Source organism: Saccostrea echinata, unplaced genomic scaffold (genome assembly GCF_033153115.1).
Source record: "Saccostrea echinata isolate AGI-Se365-2 ecotype Australia unplaced genomic scaffold, CSIRO_AGI_Sech_v1 ptg000034l, whole genome shotgun sequence".
Lineage (NCBI taxonomy): Eukaryota > Metazoa > Mollusca > Bivalvia > Ostreida > Ostreidae > Saccostrea > Saccostrea echinata.
Window position 1 is genome coordinate 5,067,965 of NW_026889783.1, and position 16,537 is coordinate 5,084,501.

The 16,537-nt window shown below is 35.3% G+C and overlaps 2 protein-coding genes across 3 annotated transcripts; both read left to right on the forward strand.

The window, feature by feature from the left end:
* The first annotated feature begins 5,326 nt into the window (after positions 1–5,326).
* On the forward strand, positions 5,327–13,218 carry LOC133199610 (opine dehydrogenase-like). 2 transcript variants are annotated; one of them, XM_061335457.1, is made up of 2 exons: positions 5,327–5,403; positions 11,111–13,218. In XM_061335457.1, the coding sequence occupies exon 2, from the start codon at positions 11,137–11,139 to the stop codon at positions 12,352–12,354; it is 1,218 nt and encodes a 405-aa protein (XP_061191441.1). In that variant the 5' UTR covers positions 5,327–5,403; positions 11,111–11,136; the 3' UTR covers positions 12,355–13,218. The 2 variants fall into 2 exon arrangements, with proteins under 2 accessions (XP_061191441.1, XP_061191440.1); XM_061335456.1 differs by lacking the exon at positions 5,327–5,403 and adding an exon at positions 10,900–10,965.
* A 299-nt stretch (positions 13,219–13,517) lies between these two features.
* On the forward strand, positions 13,518–16,303 carry LOC133199611 (opine dehydrogenase-like). Its single transcript, XM_061335458.1, has 2 exons — positions 13,518–13,625; positions 14,672–16,303. Exon 2 carries the CDS (start codon positions 14,674–14,676, stop codon positions 15,895–15,897), a length of 1,224 nt encoding a protein of 407 aa, XP_061191442.1. The 5' UTR covers positions 13,518–13,625; positions 14,672–14,673; the 3' UTR covers positions 15,898–16,303.
* The last annotated feature ends 234 nt before the right edge of the window (positions 16,304–16,537 follow it).

A 16,537-nucleotide genomic window follows, 5' to 3' on the forward strand; every position in this document is an offset into this window, starting at 1 on the left:
CAACAGCTTCTTTACTTTAAAAACACTTCAATTCTCCTTATCAATCTATTTTATCTATGAGTTACGCTAGAAAAAAATAATCACAATATATAGCTAAAGAGAATAGCAAAGAGAATTTGTCTGGATTAATAAACTACCGAGGCAATGCTTTTTCTTATGGTCATAACGACATTGTTGACACAGTCCCAAAATATAGCAATGTGAATATGATTGACTTTTTCAACAAAATACAAAGACATAAGCGTATTTATTGGCATCATTCGTAGAATAAACCAAATATACACAATCTCCACTGCTTTACGTCTGCTTTACATCAATAAACAGTTAGATCGCAATCACATCCTCACCAAACATTAATCTGTTCCTCTGAAAGTTTTAAATGGTTTATTTGAAATAAGACTAAAGAAAGTCCATACTTGGATTTTTCAACAATAGTATACAGGCTGGATTCTGACCATGGGTGGTTCTATACTAAAACAGTCACTAAAATTTGTTTTGCATTTTACACAGCTACTAACATTCTTTTACAAAGACCATATAGTTTTAAAATTTTCCCCTTGATCTCTAATGTTATAAGTTTTTTGAAAAAGAAAATTTCTATGTATACTATGGAATGCCTTACGATAGTTCACAGAGCAACAATAGAGTTTTTTCCCATTTGAAATTTGTTTATCAGTTATACTTTGCAGTGCAAAAATTGCGTCTACAAGTGGTAATGCAGCGTTTATACATTGTTCCAGAAAAAGACTGTTAAAAATCATTTGTCAGTTTTAAATATTTTCATTATTTCCAATGGACAATTGCTTTTTCCGTAAAGAATAGATCTCGGAATTTTTTATATCTTGTGATTGGTCATCTACATTATCATTTTGTTACAAATAATTCTGATTCTAAACACAAGTAGTCTGAAGTTGATATTAAAGGATGAATGGCGGAGTTCCTCATTGACAATTCCTTTATTAAAAGATGCGTATGTTCCTTATTGACATTTTTTATATAGTTTTTGGAGATCATTTAGCTAGCAAACTTTTGAAATTCCCATGGGTCTAATTGTATTGTATTGTAATTAATAATAGAACTGTTTTTTTTTTTTTTTTTTGTACTCTGATGAAGCAGAATTTATTTTAAAAAATCTACATTAAAAGAAGTCTTCCATATACATGTACTGCATGAAGCTGACGGTAACATTGAACATATTCACCCCCAAGAAAACCATTGTCAACCGAGGCGCAGTATTTTTATATTTTATTGAATGTTTTACACAAATATGAATTAAGAAATAATTCCACACAGTCATCAGGGGGGATTTCACACGCTGTCAAGCAATTTTGACCGTTGCTATGCTCTATCGCGCTGTAGGTCGTTGTTTCATCATTCAGAGGGTAACAGTGTTTTTATTTTTCAACAAATATTTCTCGACAATTCAAGTAATTTGCATTGAAAGTATAATATTTATATAAAATGACGAAGTTTTATCAATTGACATCATTCTTTGATTCGATATATCCAATTGAACTCATAATAAAACTTACTATAGAGTCTGCTACACATGTTTAATAATTGGATGATTTACAAAAGAAAAACTTTTATTGCAGACTTGCAATTAACTCTATAATAAATGATGACTTCAACTTTTCTCATGTTAATGTCCGTTATTTTGTAGCAATATTCGTTTATCACCTGCATATTGTGTTTACAAGAGTATGAGTGTATGAATAATTTCTAAATCGAGGCAGACAACTGACAAATAAATTGATTTTACATGGGTATCAACAATCTTCTTTTAGCTTCAACATTTCGCGAATTCTAGGGTGACCTTGTTTGCAGAAACAACCTGCCGCTCAGTCGGATGTTGACTGACGTATATTTTACAATTGTCCGGCCATTATTTTTATACTGAATTGTCTACGGATTACTCCTATTACCAGACCAAGACAAAAGATTCACGTCGACGGGGGATGCTCACTCCTACACTGCACCTGATCCCAACTCTGATGTTTTCCGAGATCCATCCATGTTTGTTTTGTGGACTTTTTTGCATGATTTCTGTTGTTATCTTCACATTTCATTAAGAATTTTCATTGACAGTATTTATGTTGCCTTTGGAGATCAGCCTGTTGGAATTCTCATTAATTCTTTCCCTTTATTAACCTACCTGTTTTTAGCTCACCTGAGCCGAAGGCTCAAGTTAGTTTTTCTGATCAAAATTTGTCCGTTGTCTGTCGTCGTCGTCGGCGTTGTTGTCGTTGTCTTTGTAAACTTTTCACAATTTCATCTTCTTCTCCAGAACTTCTGGGCCAATTTCATCCAAACTTGGCACAGAGTATCCTTGGGTGAACGGGGTTCAAGTTTATTCAAATGAAGGGCCACGCCTTCTTTCAAGGGGAGATAATCATGAATTCATGAAAAATTAATGGCATCATTTAAAAATCTTCTTCTCAAGAACCACTGTGCTTGAAAATATGAAACTTATATGGAAGCATCCTCAGGTAATGTAGATTCAAGTTTGTTCAAATCATGACCCCCGGGGATAGGGTGGAGCCACAATGGGCGATCAAAGTTTTACATAGGAATATATAGGAAAACTCTTTAAAAATCTTCTTCTCAAGAACAGCAAAGCCATGATTGGTCATATTTATATGGAAGCATCCTCAGGTAGTGTAGATTCAAGTTTGTTCAAATCATGACCCCCGGGGGTATGGTGGGGCCACAATGGGCGATCAAAGCTTTACATAGGAATATATAGGAAAACTCTTTAAAAATCTTCTTCTCAAGAACAGCAAAGCCATGATTGGTCATATTTATATGGAAGCATCCTCAGATAGTGTAGATTCAAGTGTGTTCAAATCATGACCCCCGGGGGTAGGGTGGGGCCACAATGGGCGATCAAAGTTTTACATAGAAATATATAGGAAAACTCTTTAAAAATCTTTTTCTCAAGAACAGCAAAGCTATGATTGGTCATATTTATATGGAAGCATCCTCAGGTAGTGTAGATTCAAGTTTGTTCCAATCATGACCCCCGGGGATAGGGTGGGGCCACAATGGGCGATCAAAGTTTTACATAGGAATATATAGGAAAACTCTTTAAAAATCTTCTTCTCAGGAACAGCAAAGCCATGATTGGTCATATTTATGTGGAAGCATCCTCAGGTAGTGTAGATTCAAGTTTGTTCAAATCATGACCCCCGGGGGTAGGGTGGGGCCACAATGGGCGATCAAAGTTTTACATAGGAATATATAGGAAAATTGTTTAAAAATCTTCTTCTCAGGAACAGCAAAGCCATGATTGGTCATATTTATATGGAAGCATCCTCAGGTAGTGTAGATTCAAGTTTGTTCAAATCATGACCCCCGGGGGTAGGGTGGAGCCACAATGGGCGATCCAAGTTTTAAATAAGAATACATAGGAAAAACCTGTAAAAATCTTTTTCACAAGAACAACAAAGCCATGATTGGTCATATTTACATGGAAGCATCCTCAGGTAGTGTAGATTCAAGTTTGTTCAAATCTTGACCCCCTGGGGTCGGGTGGGGCCACAATGGGCGATCAAAGTTTTACGTAGGAACACATAGTAAAAACTTTTTAAAAAAAACTGTTTCTTAAGAACAGCAAAGCCATAATTGGTCATATTTATATGGAAGCATTTTTAGATAGTGTACATTCAAGTTTGTTCAAACATGACCCCTGGAGGTCGAGTGGGGCCACAATGGGTGATCAAAGTTTTACATAGGAATACGTAGGTTAAATCTTTAAAAATCTTCTACTCAAGAACAGCAAAGCCATGATTGGTCATATTTAAATGGAAGCATCCTCAGATAATGTAGATTCAAATTTGTTCCAATCATGAACCCCCCCTCCCCCCCCCCCCCCCCGAACCACTTTTATATTAAACTTTTCAACCTTTCAAGACTGAACTGATTTCTGCTTTTTCCTAGCCATAGTGCTCAGGTGAGCGATGTGGCCCCTGGGCCTCTTGTTACATTATTGTAGCAGAAATTATTGAAAAATCTCTTCATGAAAAGCAGTCTCTATGCGTTGCCTTTAATTCCACATTTGGATACAAGTATATCGACGATGTTACACCAACACTCAAAATTAGACACCACTGAGTCTGACACGTCTGTTATATACCTTGGAGATTTTACTGAAAGCATCCCCTACTGAGATTTGCATGATTCAAGATATTATCTATAGCATCTATAACATCGATTTAAAAGAATACTTTATTGAAAAAAAAAAGTTTTACCTGTGTGCATTTGTATACATGTACGTGTATTTTGGGAGTTAAATTTTTGTATCAAAAGCTTTGATTTCCCAATTGCCAAGATGGTGGAAACTTCACAGACTGGAAGAAAAAGAGACCCTCCCAAATACTATATTAGTGTTATTTGATCAAAAGATAGCATTTTAATAAATTTTTTCGTAATGTAAGAATATTAAGAATGCTGTTTTTTTATATAAAGTTCCACAAACTGGATATATTTGGGAAAAAGCTATCTTAGCACTCTGTATTTTGTCTTACACTTCATTTATTTTAGATAGTAATAGACCAAAGACCTATACACTATACATGTACATCTTAGCACTCTGTATTTTGTCTTACGCTTCCTTTATTTTAGATAGTAAAAGACCAAAGACCTTTACATTATACATCTTACTCTGATAAGATATTTTGCAAACATGCACACGATGAGCGTATTTCAACACAGTTAAGTGTTTAGCTTAACTATATCAATAGGAACTCTCACAGTAAGTTGTACCTCATCAAAGTCAACAGGAACTCTCACAGTATATTGTATCTTATCAAATTCCTTTCTTGACAAAATTGCAATCGTCATTAACGGGGTTTTTTCACCAGCAATATCCCTTCTGCATAAAATAGTGGGTAAGGTGTTTACGCTGTATTCACAAAAAAGTTTAAAAATTTGGAAAAATACAATTTTTTATCTTCATTGAAAATTAATTCTTTCATAAATGATTAAATGCTGTATTTTACGATAAACGGGGATGATGAAAATTCAGTGTTTGGAATAATATAATAAAATCTGTTCAGAATATGTCCTTTTTCAAACTAAAACTGAAATTTCTAATAAACTAACATAATTGTTTCTCACAAGAGATAGTATTTAGTATATTTTTGAACCCTACAATTTCAAAATCATTCTCCCTCCCCTTCAACTGTCCTTCAGTTGTACATTACTCCGGTATTACATGCTTGTCTGCTTATTGATCGTACTGTATGTATTATTGGGGAGATGACCTTCTCTGAGGCTGTATTGCTGCTGATACGCCAAGACAATTAATTGTACGCGGCAGAAACAACCGTGCTTGGCCAAAAATCACTCCGTTCCGTCTCCTACTGCAGATAAACTCTGCTTCTTCACCTGAGACTTTGCAAGGTAAGTTAGATCTCAAAAAGAATCATGTATCCTAAAAATGTCGCAAATATTTTTTGCGATTTTGGTTTAATAATTTCTAAGAGTTTTTTTAATTACATACTTTCTTTCAAATAATTTATTGATTCAAGAATGGTGAATTGTGCTCTTTGATACGATTCTCTATATGATAAGTAAATCGGCAAAATTCATCAATAATTTATTTGGTTAAGCATCGCCCTTGTAGTGATTATCTTACTTGTGTGACTTCATTCATGTACATGTATCTCCTGTAAATTGTCGCCAAAAGGAACTGTCTTGTAGGTATTTTATCACTTCTAGAAACGTATGAAGGTTTAGGTAGAAAAACATAAATAAGATGTGGCCCCATCCCTGAGTATATTTTTTTTTTATTTTTTGGATTCCATGGGTACCATTTTGGTGGGTTCTGGTATATTCTAATAGTCTTTTTTCAACATTAATGTTTATTTGATAAACATAATTTAGAAGCATTACTTAAAAACAGACTTAAAATGTAAATTTGATTTGTTTCAAAAATGAGATTATTTTTTGAGTGTTTGATCCAATTATAAAACATGCGAGATCAAATTATCTTTTAGTACAGATGAACAGTGATAATCCTGTACATAAAAATGCTTAATATATTTAAATCCCCATACCATGTAAGTAATTGATTTTAAGAACTTTTTCAATAGTTTTAAAAATAAAGGTCCTTCTAGTCCGTTTTAAATGTCAAGAAATTTTGGAATAAAAGACTGCTGAAAGTTCTATAAATTTTCACTTTATTTTTGACTTTGACTTTTAGGATTTTAAAGGGCTTAATTTTAAAAGTAAAATTTATTCAATAAATCATTGTGCTCTTACATAATCTTTAGTGCAGAGGTCCGCTGTATTTAAACCAAAAAAGTAATTTTGCGAATAATTTTGGTTCCTTATATTAATTTAAAACTGGTATCAATCTTTTTAAGAAGAATTTTTGAAAGATATTAAATGTCTCGTTTGAAGTCATCATTTCGCACGTTTTACGGTCGATAATTCAATTCAATTTGTTTATTTACCAATTAAGGGCCCTCATGGGACAAAAAGAAAGTACATTGTAAACACTTATATATAGTCATATACATGATACAAGGACCTTGTCAGCACATACAACCTATCATTGAGTCAAATGCTGACTGACGTTTTTATACTAATTGTTAAGCCATTATTTATACACTGAACTGTCTACGGAATTTTCCGGGTTTCTTTTCCTGATCATGACAAAGAGCACACGGCGGGTGTGACCGGTGTCGCATAATATTTGGTCCGCCTCGTATAAAGGTCCTGAGGAGCCTAATACGATAACATATCAGGTCCGCCTTTTATAAGAAAAGGTCCAGCCCGTATAAGAAAAAGGTCCGCCTACGTTTAAAGGTCCGGGTGGTGCAAAATGTTTTAATCTTGACTTAAACACATAAAATTAAAGAGAGTTTGTTTCATATGAAGAAAGGTTTACCCTGTTGTGTTTATTTTTTGTACAATATATCTCTAAGGCAGGAAATGCTCACTCCTCCATGGCACCTGATCCCACCTCTAAATTTTGAGGTCCGTGTTTGCTCTGCTCCAAATTCGTATCGTTTCATTGGACTTTCAAGATTGAATACTGTTCTTTATCTTCATATTTCTATTCATAAGCAAGAAATTTTTAAGAGAATAGATTTTGCAAACTTTTACAGTAAGCTTAAGCTTTGCTCGTAATTTTTTTTTTTTTTTAAGTATAGGGGCAAGAAACTTCCGTTGCTTAAAGACTCGTAATTATAAATTATGAATTTCCTCCCACTTTATATTGCACCGAGGTTTGGTGCCTGTTTTGATTATAAGCTGTATATAATAAGTTTTCATTGAAATCAAGGGATTCGCAGATTTATAGATTTACAATGAATGTATGACAATGATTAACTATATATTAAAGGATGACAATGTAATTTGTTAACATTTACCATTCATTATTATAATATAGATAATGAGATGCACTAAAAGGTATTTAGAAAGAAGAATAAATGCAGAAATTTCATATTAAACTCCTGGCTTTTGACCTTGGCTATTCTGTTCTTGATCTTTTTCAAACCGATTTTTAACTGATCTCCTGTTATATATATTTTAAAACAAGATGTGTTTGTGAAACACTGATGCCCCCGTATGGCAACTTATAGCAAAGGTTAAACTTTCTCAAATGCAAATCAAAAATGTTGGTATCCAAAGTAAGGTCTTGTCTCGAGGAAAATACCTGTGAAATATGAAAGCCCTAGCAGCAACCATTGAATAGATATAGAAAAGGTTAAAGTTTTTCAAAAGTAAGTCAAACATCAAGGTCAAATGATCAAAATTAATGGTGCCTAAGGAAAGGCCTTCTCACAAGAAATGTATAGGTGAAATATGAAAACTGAAGCACCAATCGTTCAAAGGTTATGACCAAAGTTTAAGTTTTTCAAACGTAGGTCAAACTCCAAGGTCAAGGTCAATGGATTTCAATTGCTGGTGTACAAAAGAAAGGTCTTGTCACAAGGATTACATATGTGAAGTATGAAAGCCTTAGCACCAACAGTTCAAAAGTTATGGCCAAGGTTAAAGTTTTCCAAAAATAGGTCAAATTCTAAGGTCAAGGTCAAAGGGTCAAAATTGTTGGTATCCAAAGGAAGGTCTTGTCACAAGGATTAGATATGTGAAGTATGAAAGGCCTGGCACCAACGGTTCAAAAGTTAGGGCCAATGTTAAAGTTTTTCAAAAGTGCGTAAAACTCCAAGGTCAAAGGGTCAAAGTTGTTGGTATCCAAAGGAAGGTCTTGTCACAAGGATTAGATATATGAAGTATGAAAGACCTAGCAACAACGGTTCAAAAGTTAGGGCCAAGGTTAAAAATTTTCAAAAGTAGGTCAAACTCCAAGGTCAAGATCAAAGGGTCAAAGTTGTTTGTATCCAAAGGAAGGTCTTGTCACAAGGATTACATATGTGAAGTATGAAAGCTGAAGCACCAATCGTTCAAAAGTTATGGCCAATGTTAAAGTTTTTTTTTCAAAAGTAGGTTAAACGGTCAAAGGGTCATAGTTGTTGGTATCCAACGGAAGGACTTGTCACAAGGATTACTCGTGTGAAGTATGAAAGCCTTAACACTAATTGTTCAAAAGTTATGGCCAAGGTTAAAGTTAGATAAAATTTTGCAAAACTGGGTTAAACTCCAATGTCAAGGTCAAAAGGTCTAATATAGTGGTACCCAAAGAAAGGTCTTGTCACAAGGAATACACATGTGAAATATGAAAGCCATAGCTCTAACCAATTAAAAGTTATGGGCTATGTTAAAGTTTTTGCGGACAAACAGACAGACAGAAGGACGGACAGGGCAAAAACTATATACCCCCGAATCTTCGATACGGGGGCATAAAAATATCGTTTGCATACGGCATGTTTGGCCATGCAATCATTTTGACCTTGACCTACAACTTTGACCTAATTTTCAATTCAATAAGTGTTGCTTACTCTTTTGAAGGAGCGAAAAAGGGCATTCATATTTGACATGTGCATTACCACGCATTATGTGACAAGCATTTCTAAATGTACTATGATTTTTAATCTCATAACCTTGAAGTCTGACCTAATTTTCAAAATTTTAACATTGCTGATAACTTTTGATCGAGAGAAGATATGGCATTTACACTTGACATGTGCATTACCTGTTTCAAGACCTTTCCGATTGTATACTCTGGTTTTTGACCTCGTGACCCTGACCTTAAAGTTAAACCTCCTTTTTTTCAAATTAATTTTACATTTGTAATAATTATTGAATGAGAGAAGATAAGAGTTTTCATACTTCTACCTGTATATTACCTATGACAACACTTTTCAGAAAAGTACATCATTTTTAACTTCATGACCTTGACCTAGAAGCTTTTTCTTTTCAAAACATTTAACCTTGACCATAACCTTTATGCTCAAGAAGAGACAGGACTTTCCTATTTCTTCACACGTGCATTACTTGTGACAAGGCCTTTCGAACTGTATTATAATATTTGACCTCATGACCTTGATCTTGAAATTTGATATAGTTTTGAGAAGCTATAATCTTGGCACTAACTGTTTCAATAATTTATGTCTTTTTTGCACGATGTACAAACAAGACATGACACACAAACAAGACAGTTACAATTATTGCTATAACTAATGGCATCCCGTCCACTAAGACACCGAAAGCGGGGGGGGGGGGGGGCACAATTCTTTGAATTTGCTTGTTAGAAGGCAAATTCTACTGCAATTCTAAGTCTTATACTAATAATCATTCATTTGAGCTACTGAAATTTCAGGACATTTACTTTCCAGTAAAGGATTTCTTAATGATCTCACTAGCTAGAATCAAATGGTTGTTACGTGTATAACTCTCAATAATGAAACTTCCATTTAGTTTTTTTTTTTGGTTCAAGTTGCGCGTATAGGAATCTCATAAAGCATGAAAAATAAAAATAATATTTTTCTACACAGAAAAAAACTATTTAACCTTCAATGTCTAAGATATATGTAAACAGACTGAAGTACACTGAGAATAAAACTGTTTCTACCATTAGGGACCCGCATTTTTTTCGGGGGGGGGGGGGGGTATGATATAAAGGTATATCGAGTTTGTCTATTTCCTTTTCAATAAAAGGCGGTTTACCCCCACAGAAATTTTCGAAGACAACGAAGTTTTAATTAGTAGAACTTAAATGGGGACAAAGCAAATAAAATGTTCAGTGTTCAGTTAATTATAAAATGTTCAGTTAATTATTCACGGTTTTAAAAAAAATGTTGATTAATTATAAAATGAGTAATAAACTGTTGATTTGTTTTTTAAAGATCAAAAGGCAGATCACTCTAACTGCAAAAATACCACAAAATTATAGTACTCTTCAGAATGCAGTGCATAAAATGTCCTTAAGAGAATACAATCTATTCGAGGGGATTCATTCATAGCCTCGAAAGAGCATTTTAAATGCAGATCAGAACTGGAATTGTTTATATATACATGTAATTGATATATCAATTACGATGGATCTTGTCTTCTGAGAATGGCGATCAATGAAAACCCAGCTGGCTTTTATCCTCCAAGTACTATGTACATTAGTAAATATACACATGTAGAACTTTATCCACCAAGTACTTCGTGCATAAGTGTATATACACATATAAAATGTACTCACACCTAGGCGAATTGTACAGATAATTAATTGGTCTCAGTCACAGGATACTTCTGCAGAACCTTATTCTTTGCAATAAATAATCAGTCTATTAGTGAACGTCTAAGAAAATATTCTGTATATGGATCATTCATAATAGAACTATATTACTATTTATGAATATCATAAACGTACAAATGTATGAGGAAGATTTATCTATACTTCCTTATTATTACTCACATCATATAAATCTGACAAAGTCAGGAATACCGCCGGAAGACGAGGAAAGTGTTTTTTGTGAATGGGGGAAAATTGCCAAGTTAAAAACGTATTTTGAATTGTGCATGGAAATCATTCTTATATGAGCGTTAACTACATTAAGTTTGGTGAGAAGCTTACATGTTACTTTCGTATTTAATACAAATCATATAAAATAAAAGGTATATTTTAGTTTAGCTACTTTGAATTTCAAATTATACTTTTTCTCGTGTTTATATCATTGATTACTCAGGACATGCTCTTACTGTTTAGGTACAATATATCAAGAAGATAAACTAATGATGGGAACTGAAGACAAACTTAAAGTTCTGATTTGTGGAGGAGGAAATGGTGCTCACTGTTTGGCGGGATTGTCAGCCAGTAAACCAGAACATGAAACACGTGTTCTTACATTATACGCCGATGAAGCAGAAAGATGGACAAAAATCCTTCAATCTGACGATTTGACGGTCACCATCATGAAAAACGACGGGAGTTCTGATGAGGTAAAGTCTAAACCTTCTCTTATAACAAAGGATCCTAAGGCAGCCGTCACTGGTGCTGACGTCATATTTCTGATTGTCCCTGCTTTTGCACATGAACAATATTTTAGAGAGATTTCGCCTTTTGTTGGTGACAACACAGTGATTGTTGGGCTTCCAGGCCAAGCAGGATTTGAATTTCAGTGTTTGAATATGCTTGGTGAGAAATCTAAAACGTGCACCATTATGTCTGCCGAATCACTCCCATGGGCATGTAGAATCTTAGAATTTGGTCGCCTTGTACAAATTCTAGGTGTCAAGGAAACATTGGGAGTTTCAAAACTTCAGGGGAGCCAATCAAAGTTGAAGGGATCGCCCTTTGAAATCGTTCAGAACGTTTTGGGCCCCAAGCCAGTCTTGAGAGAAATTCAGAACTACATTGCTGTAAATCTGATGGCAAAGTCTATCATTCATCCGCCCTTGATGTACGGGAAATGGTCGACGTTTGATGGAACCCCTTTGAATGAGAAGCCGCTGTTTTACCAAGGAGTAGACGAAAAGCAAGCCAAATTGCTGTCTGATGTAAGCGACGAATGCATCGCCATCGGAAAAGCAATAGAGAAACAGATCCCTGGGATGGACATGTCGGATGTTATTCATATTTTTGACTGGTTCCTCACCTACTACGCAGATCAGATTACTGACAAGACAAACCTAATGATGGCCATGCAGACAAACAAGGCATACGACGGTTTGCTCCACCCCATGAAAGAAGTGGGGGAGGGTCAGTTTGTGCCGGACTTTACCTACCGGTACACAGCGGAAGACATTCCCTTTGGTCTGGTTGTTATGAAGGGGATCGGTCAGCTGGCAGGAGTGCCTACCCCGGTGATGGATGAAATCATCACGTGGGCTCAAGACAAACTTAACCAGGAGTATCTCACTGGGTCCGAATTAACGGGGAAAGATGTGTCGAAGACAAGAGCCCCGCAAAGATTTGGATTTAAAAGTTTGCAGCAGTTGTTTGACTTTTAGTTATGCTGACATTTATGCACAGGACACTGTAATATGAGGGGGAATGTTTTTTACTCTGTCATAGATTCATACTCTATCAGAAAAGAATCTCCCAACAGACAAACGTTTGTAAAATTTATGGTAGAATACTTATGTACATAATACTTCGTTGAGGACAATCATATCTAGAATTCAATTATATTTAATTTATCAACTTCGTTTTTCATAGAACTTTTTTTACGACTCCTTGAAAACAACTATAATAATAATTTTCGAGTAAGATGATTGAAATGCGGTCATTCTAATCTCAGCTATAAAATTTCAATCGCTCCAAAAATCTTTCCCATTTTTACTTCCCAGCAATTGCAATATCAAACTGTAGAAGGCATTCAGTGATACATCCTCGCAAGCCAGGGGCCCTGAGTCAACACGTTGCCGTTGTGTTGACTCAGGACCTCTGGCTTGCGAGGATGTCAGTGATATATCTGTCACTGTTGCCATGAAAAACTACGTATCCATATACATGTAATAAATCCCTGTATATTTTTATATTGTTGTCGTGTAGCCTATTCCAATGCGATATTGTTAAATCATTTGACCTTGACCTTGATGTTTGACTTACTTTTGAAAAACTTTAACCTTTTCCAAATCTATTCAATGGTTGCTGCTAGGGCTTTCATATTTCATAGGTACATTTCTCGAGACGAGACCTTACTTTGGGTAGCAACATTATTGATTTGAATTTGAGAAAGTTTAACCTTTGCTATAAGTTGCCATACGGGGGCATCAGTGTTTCACAAACACATCTTATTCAAATAGAAATATTACAATATACTGTATATACATGCAGCACTAAATCTAAATAAAAGTTTTGTATGAGTCAAATGAGCATGCAATTTTTGTTCACTAAATTTAATTATGGCCACTGAATTATATGTATGTGCCAAATTCATATTGGATAAATTTATTCTTGATTTGTTCTTTAAAATAAAGTCTTCAATTCTCTTTTCATTGCCGGGAAGGCACTTTATGATAAATGTCGGAGATCAAAACTGTAAAATGTCGGAAATGAAAACTATAAAATGTCGGAAATGTAAAGTTGAATATCATACAAATTAGTATTTATAAATACAGATTACCTGTTTTGAGACGTTCCCTATATTTAAATTAAGAGCGACAACTCGAAACGGTACATTCATGATGCAGCATTCATGACCGGCTTGAATTAATTCTACAATAGTGAAGTCCAGCAGCATTCAGAGTATCCTGACACCTAACAGATTCCAAAACAGGTACTTGCATGTGTCTCAAAATGAAATTTTGTGCAATAAGTTTTATTACAGTATGTAGGAATTGAATGTCACGTAGGCCCTTTAACGTACGTTATATTTGTTTAAATGGGTTGTTTTTTTCCGGGGTAAACATTTTTTTTAAACGTCTGTCATGCACAGTGTGAATGAACTTGATAAGGTCTAATAATAAGCGGTTTTATGCAAACCAATGTTTCTGGATGTATACACATTTTTGACCTATTGACCTTGCAGTCTACAGCAATCAATAAATCTAGGAAGTTGTGCAGACCTCATAAAAAACCTCTCACGCTTAATCTATATTGTGACTCGCATCTCATTCTGTCAGGTATAAAAAGTGAAAATTTACTTATAAAGCGTGCGCCAATGTTGAATTTATCCTTGTCGACAGAATATGTAAAAAAAATTCTTGAGATCTTTAATCTTGGATTATTTGATGTCAGGTTCTATGGATATGAGCTTGGATAGTTTATATTTAATTTACCTTCTTGCGAGGAAGGTCAACTCCCGGTCATGACGGACAAATAGAGTCGTCGGACACTTTATATGGTGACTATTCTTACGCTCAACCAAACATTTAAGCAAATGGGAAACATCTTTAAAAAGACATTAATTTGCGGAAATTTTCTGTAAGCTTCAGACCACAGGAATTCAGGGTGCACCGTTTCAGTTAATCTTGGTACAGTCGGACTTTTTTCCCTATGGGATATAAGCAAGACTGTATATCCTTATTGTAGCGGATATTTCCGATATCAAACAATGATGAGTTGTGTTTAAGTGGTAACATTAATACACGTTTTGTTCTTCCGGAAGTTTTACTTAGTCGCACAAACTTCCTAGGAAATTTCTTTTTAAGAATTGTCATAATTGAAATTTAAAATTAAAGTTTTAGTGCAACATATAGTCGAATTACTTGGACTGTATGTGGTCTCTCAAGCACTTTGAGTATTTAGCTTAACAGCCTCAGTTTTCGAGTATCTACCATACATTTGTAAACTATTGAACCGTATGTCGTCATTTATTTGTAGCAATGTCGGAGAAGTTGGTCGTGTTAACCTGTGGTGGTGGAAATGGCGCCCACTGTTTGGCAGGATTGGCCGCCATGAGGCCTGATGTTGAGAGCCGTGTTCTGACGCTGTACTCAGACGAGGCCGAACGATGGTCAGCTAAACTGAAATCTGACATGATTATCACTGTACACCAAGACGATGGGGCAAAGAAAACGATGAATACCAAACCCTCAATCGTGACTAAAGACCCTAAACAAGCAGTACCAGGAGCTGACTATATATTTATCGTCGTCCCCGCCTTTGCTCATGCACAATATTTTAAAGCAATGGCTCCGTACATTGGCGACAACACCGTGATTGTCGGGTTGCCTGGTCAAGCGGGGTTCGAATTTGAATGTGTACATTATCTTGGCGACAAAGCCAAAACGTGTACAATTGTTACATTTGAATCTCTTCCTTGGGCATGTAGGCTGATAGAATTCGGCAAAAATGTGGAGATTTTAGGCTTCAAAGATACACTAGGTGCCTCAATCTTGAAAGGTAAACAATGCAACCTGGCAAGACCTATCGTAGAAACTAACCAATATATTCTTGGGGAGAAACCGAAAGTAAGACGGGTCCAAAACTACATTGCTATAACTTTAATGGCAAAATCTATAGTACACCCACCAATAATGTACGGCAAATGGTCATCGTGGGACGGAAAGCCTCTTACAGAGAAACCTCTATTTTATCAAGGAATAGATGAAAGGCAGGCGGAGTTATTGTCTGGAGTTAGCGACGAATGTGTTGCTACGGCAAAAGCGATAGAGAAAAAGATTGGAGGGCTCGACATGTCTGATGTCATCCACGTGTTCGATTGGTATTTGAATTACTACAGCGATCAAATCACAGATAAAAGCAACCTGATGATGGCAATGCGAACCAACAAAGCTTATGATGGCTTAGTTCACCCTATGAAGGAGATAGAACCGGGGAAGTACGTCCCAGATTTCACCTACAGATACATGGCAGAAGATGTCCCCGACGGCATTGTTCCTATGAAAGGAATCGCTGAATTAGCGGGAGTTCCTACACCTTACTTGGACGAAGTGATCACGTGGTGTCAGGGCAAGCTAAATAAGGAATACCTCGTGGGAAATAAATTGACGGGTAAAGACGTCAACGAGACTCGGGCACCTCAGCGATACGGCCTCAATAAATTAGAGGATCTGTTCCAGGGAAACTTCGAAACAACTCCGTAATGTTCAATGACGTTTCAACTCGCGAACAAATTTGAGTTATTAATTTCTTGTTATTCGTGATAGGTTTTTTTTATGCTTTTGTTCTGTTTAACATATTCTATATAAATATTTATATATATCTTTTTAAAATTTTTATTATATATTGTACTGTAATTACAAACCTCATAATACCTCATTATGTTGGAATGAACATCCCCAAAAATATTTCCTTTGATGTTTTGAAAAATTTACGAGGTCAAACCATGTTTTATAAGAACTTCAGAAGCTAAAGTCTCCATGAGATTGGAAGTGTTTTCTCATCCATGGCTATGCAAACTTCGGAATGTTACTTGTTCTTTTTCAATGCATGCCGACTGAAAATATGTCTCGTTTTAAATTTCTACAAAATAAATTTAACTGAACAGATCATTTTTAGATTCTTTTTTTCCAGAAATATATTTGGTTAAATTTCTAATATCTTATCTTCAATTCCTTTTTTTTTTAGGGGGGGGGGGGGGGGGAGAGAGAGGTCATTTCAATCACCTTTGATCCACATAAAAAAGAACACATTCTAATGTCTTTCAAAATCTTAATGAGGTAAATGTTATCCTTGGAGCAAAATTTTAAATGTTTTTCAGCTCTCCTAGAAAAAAATGTGTGT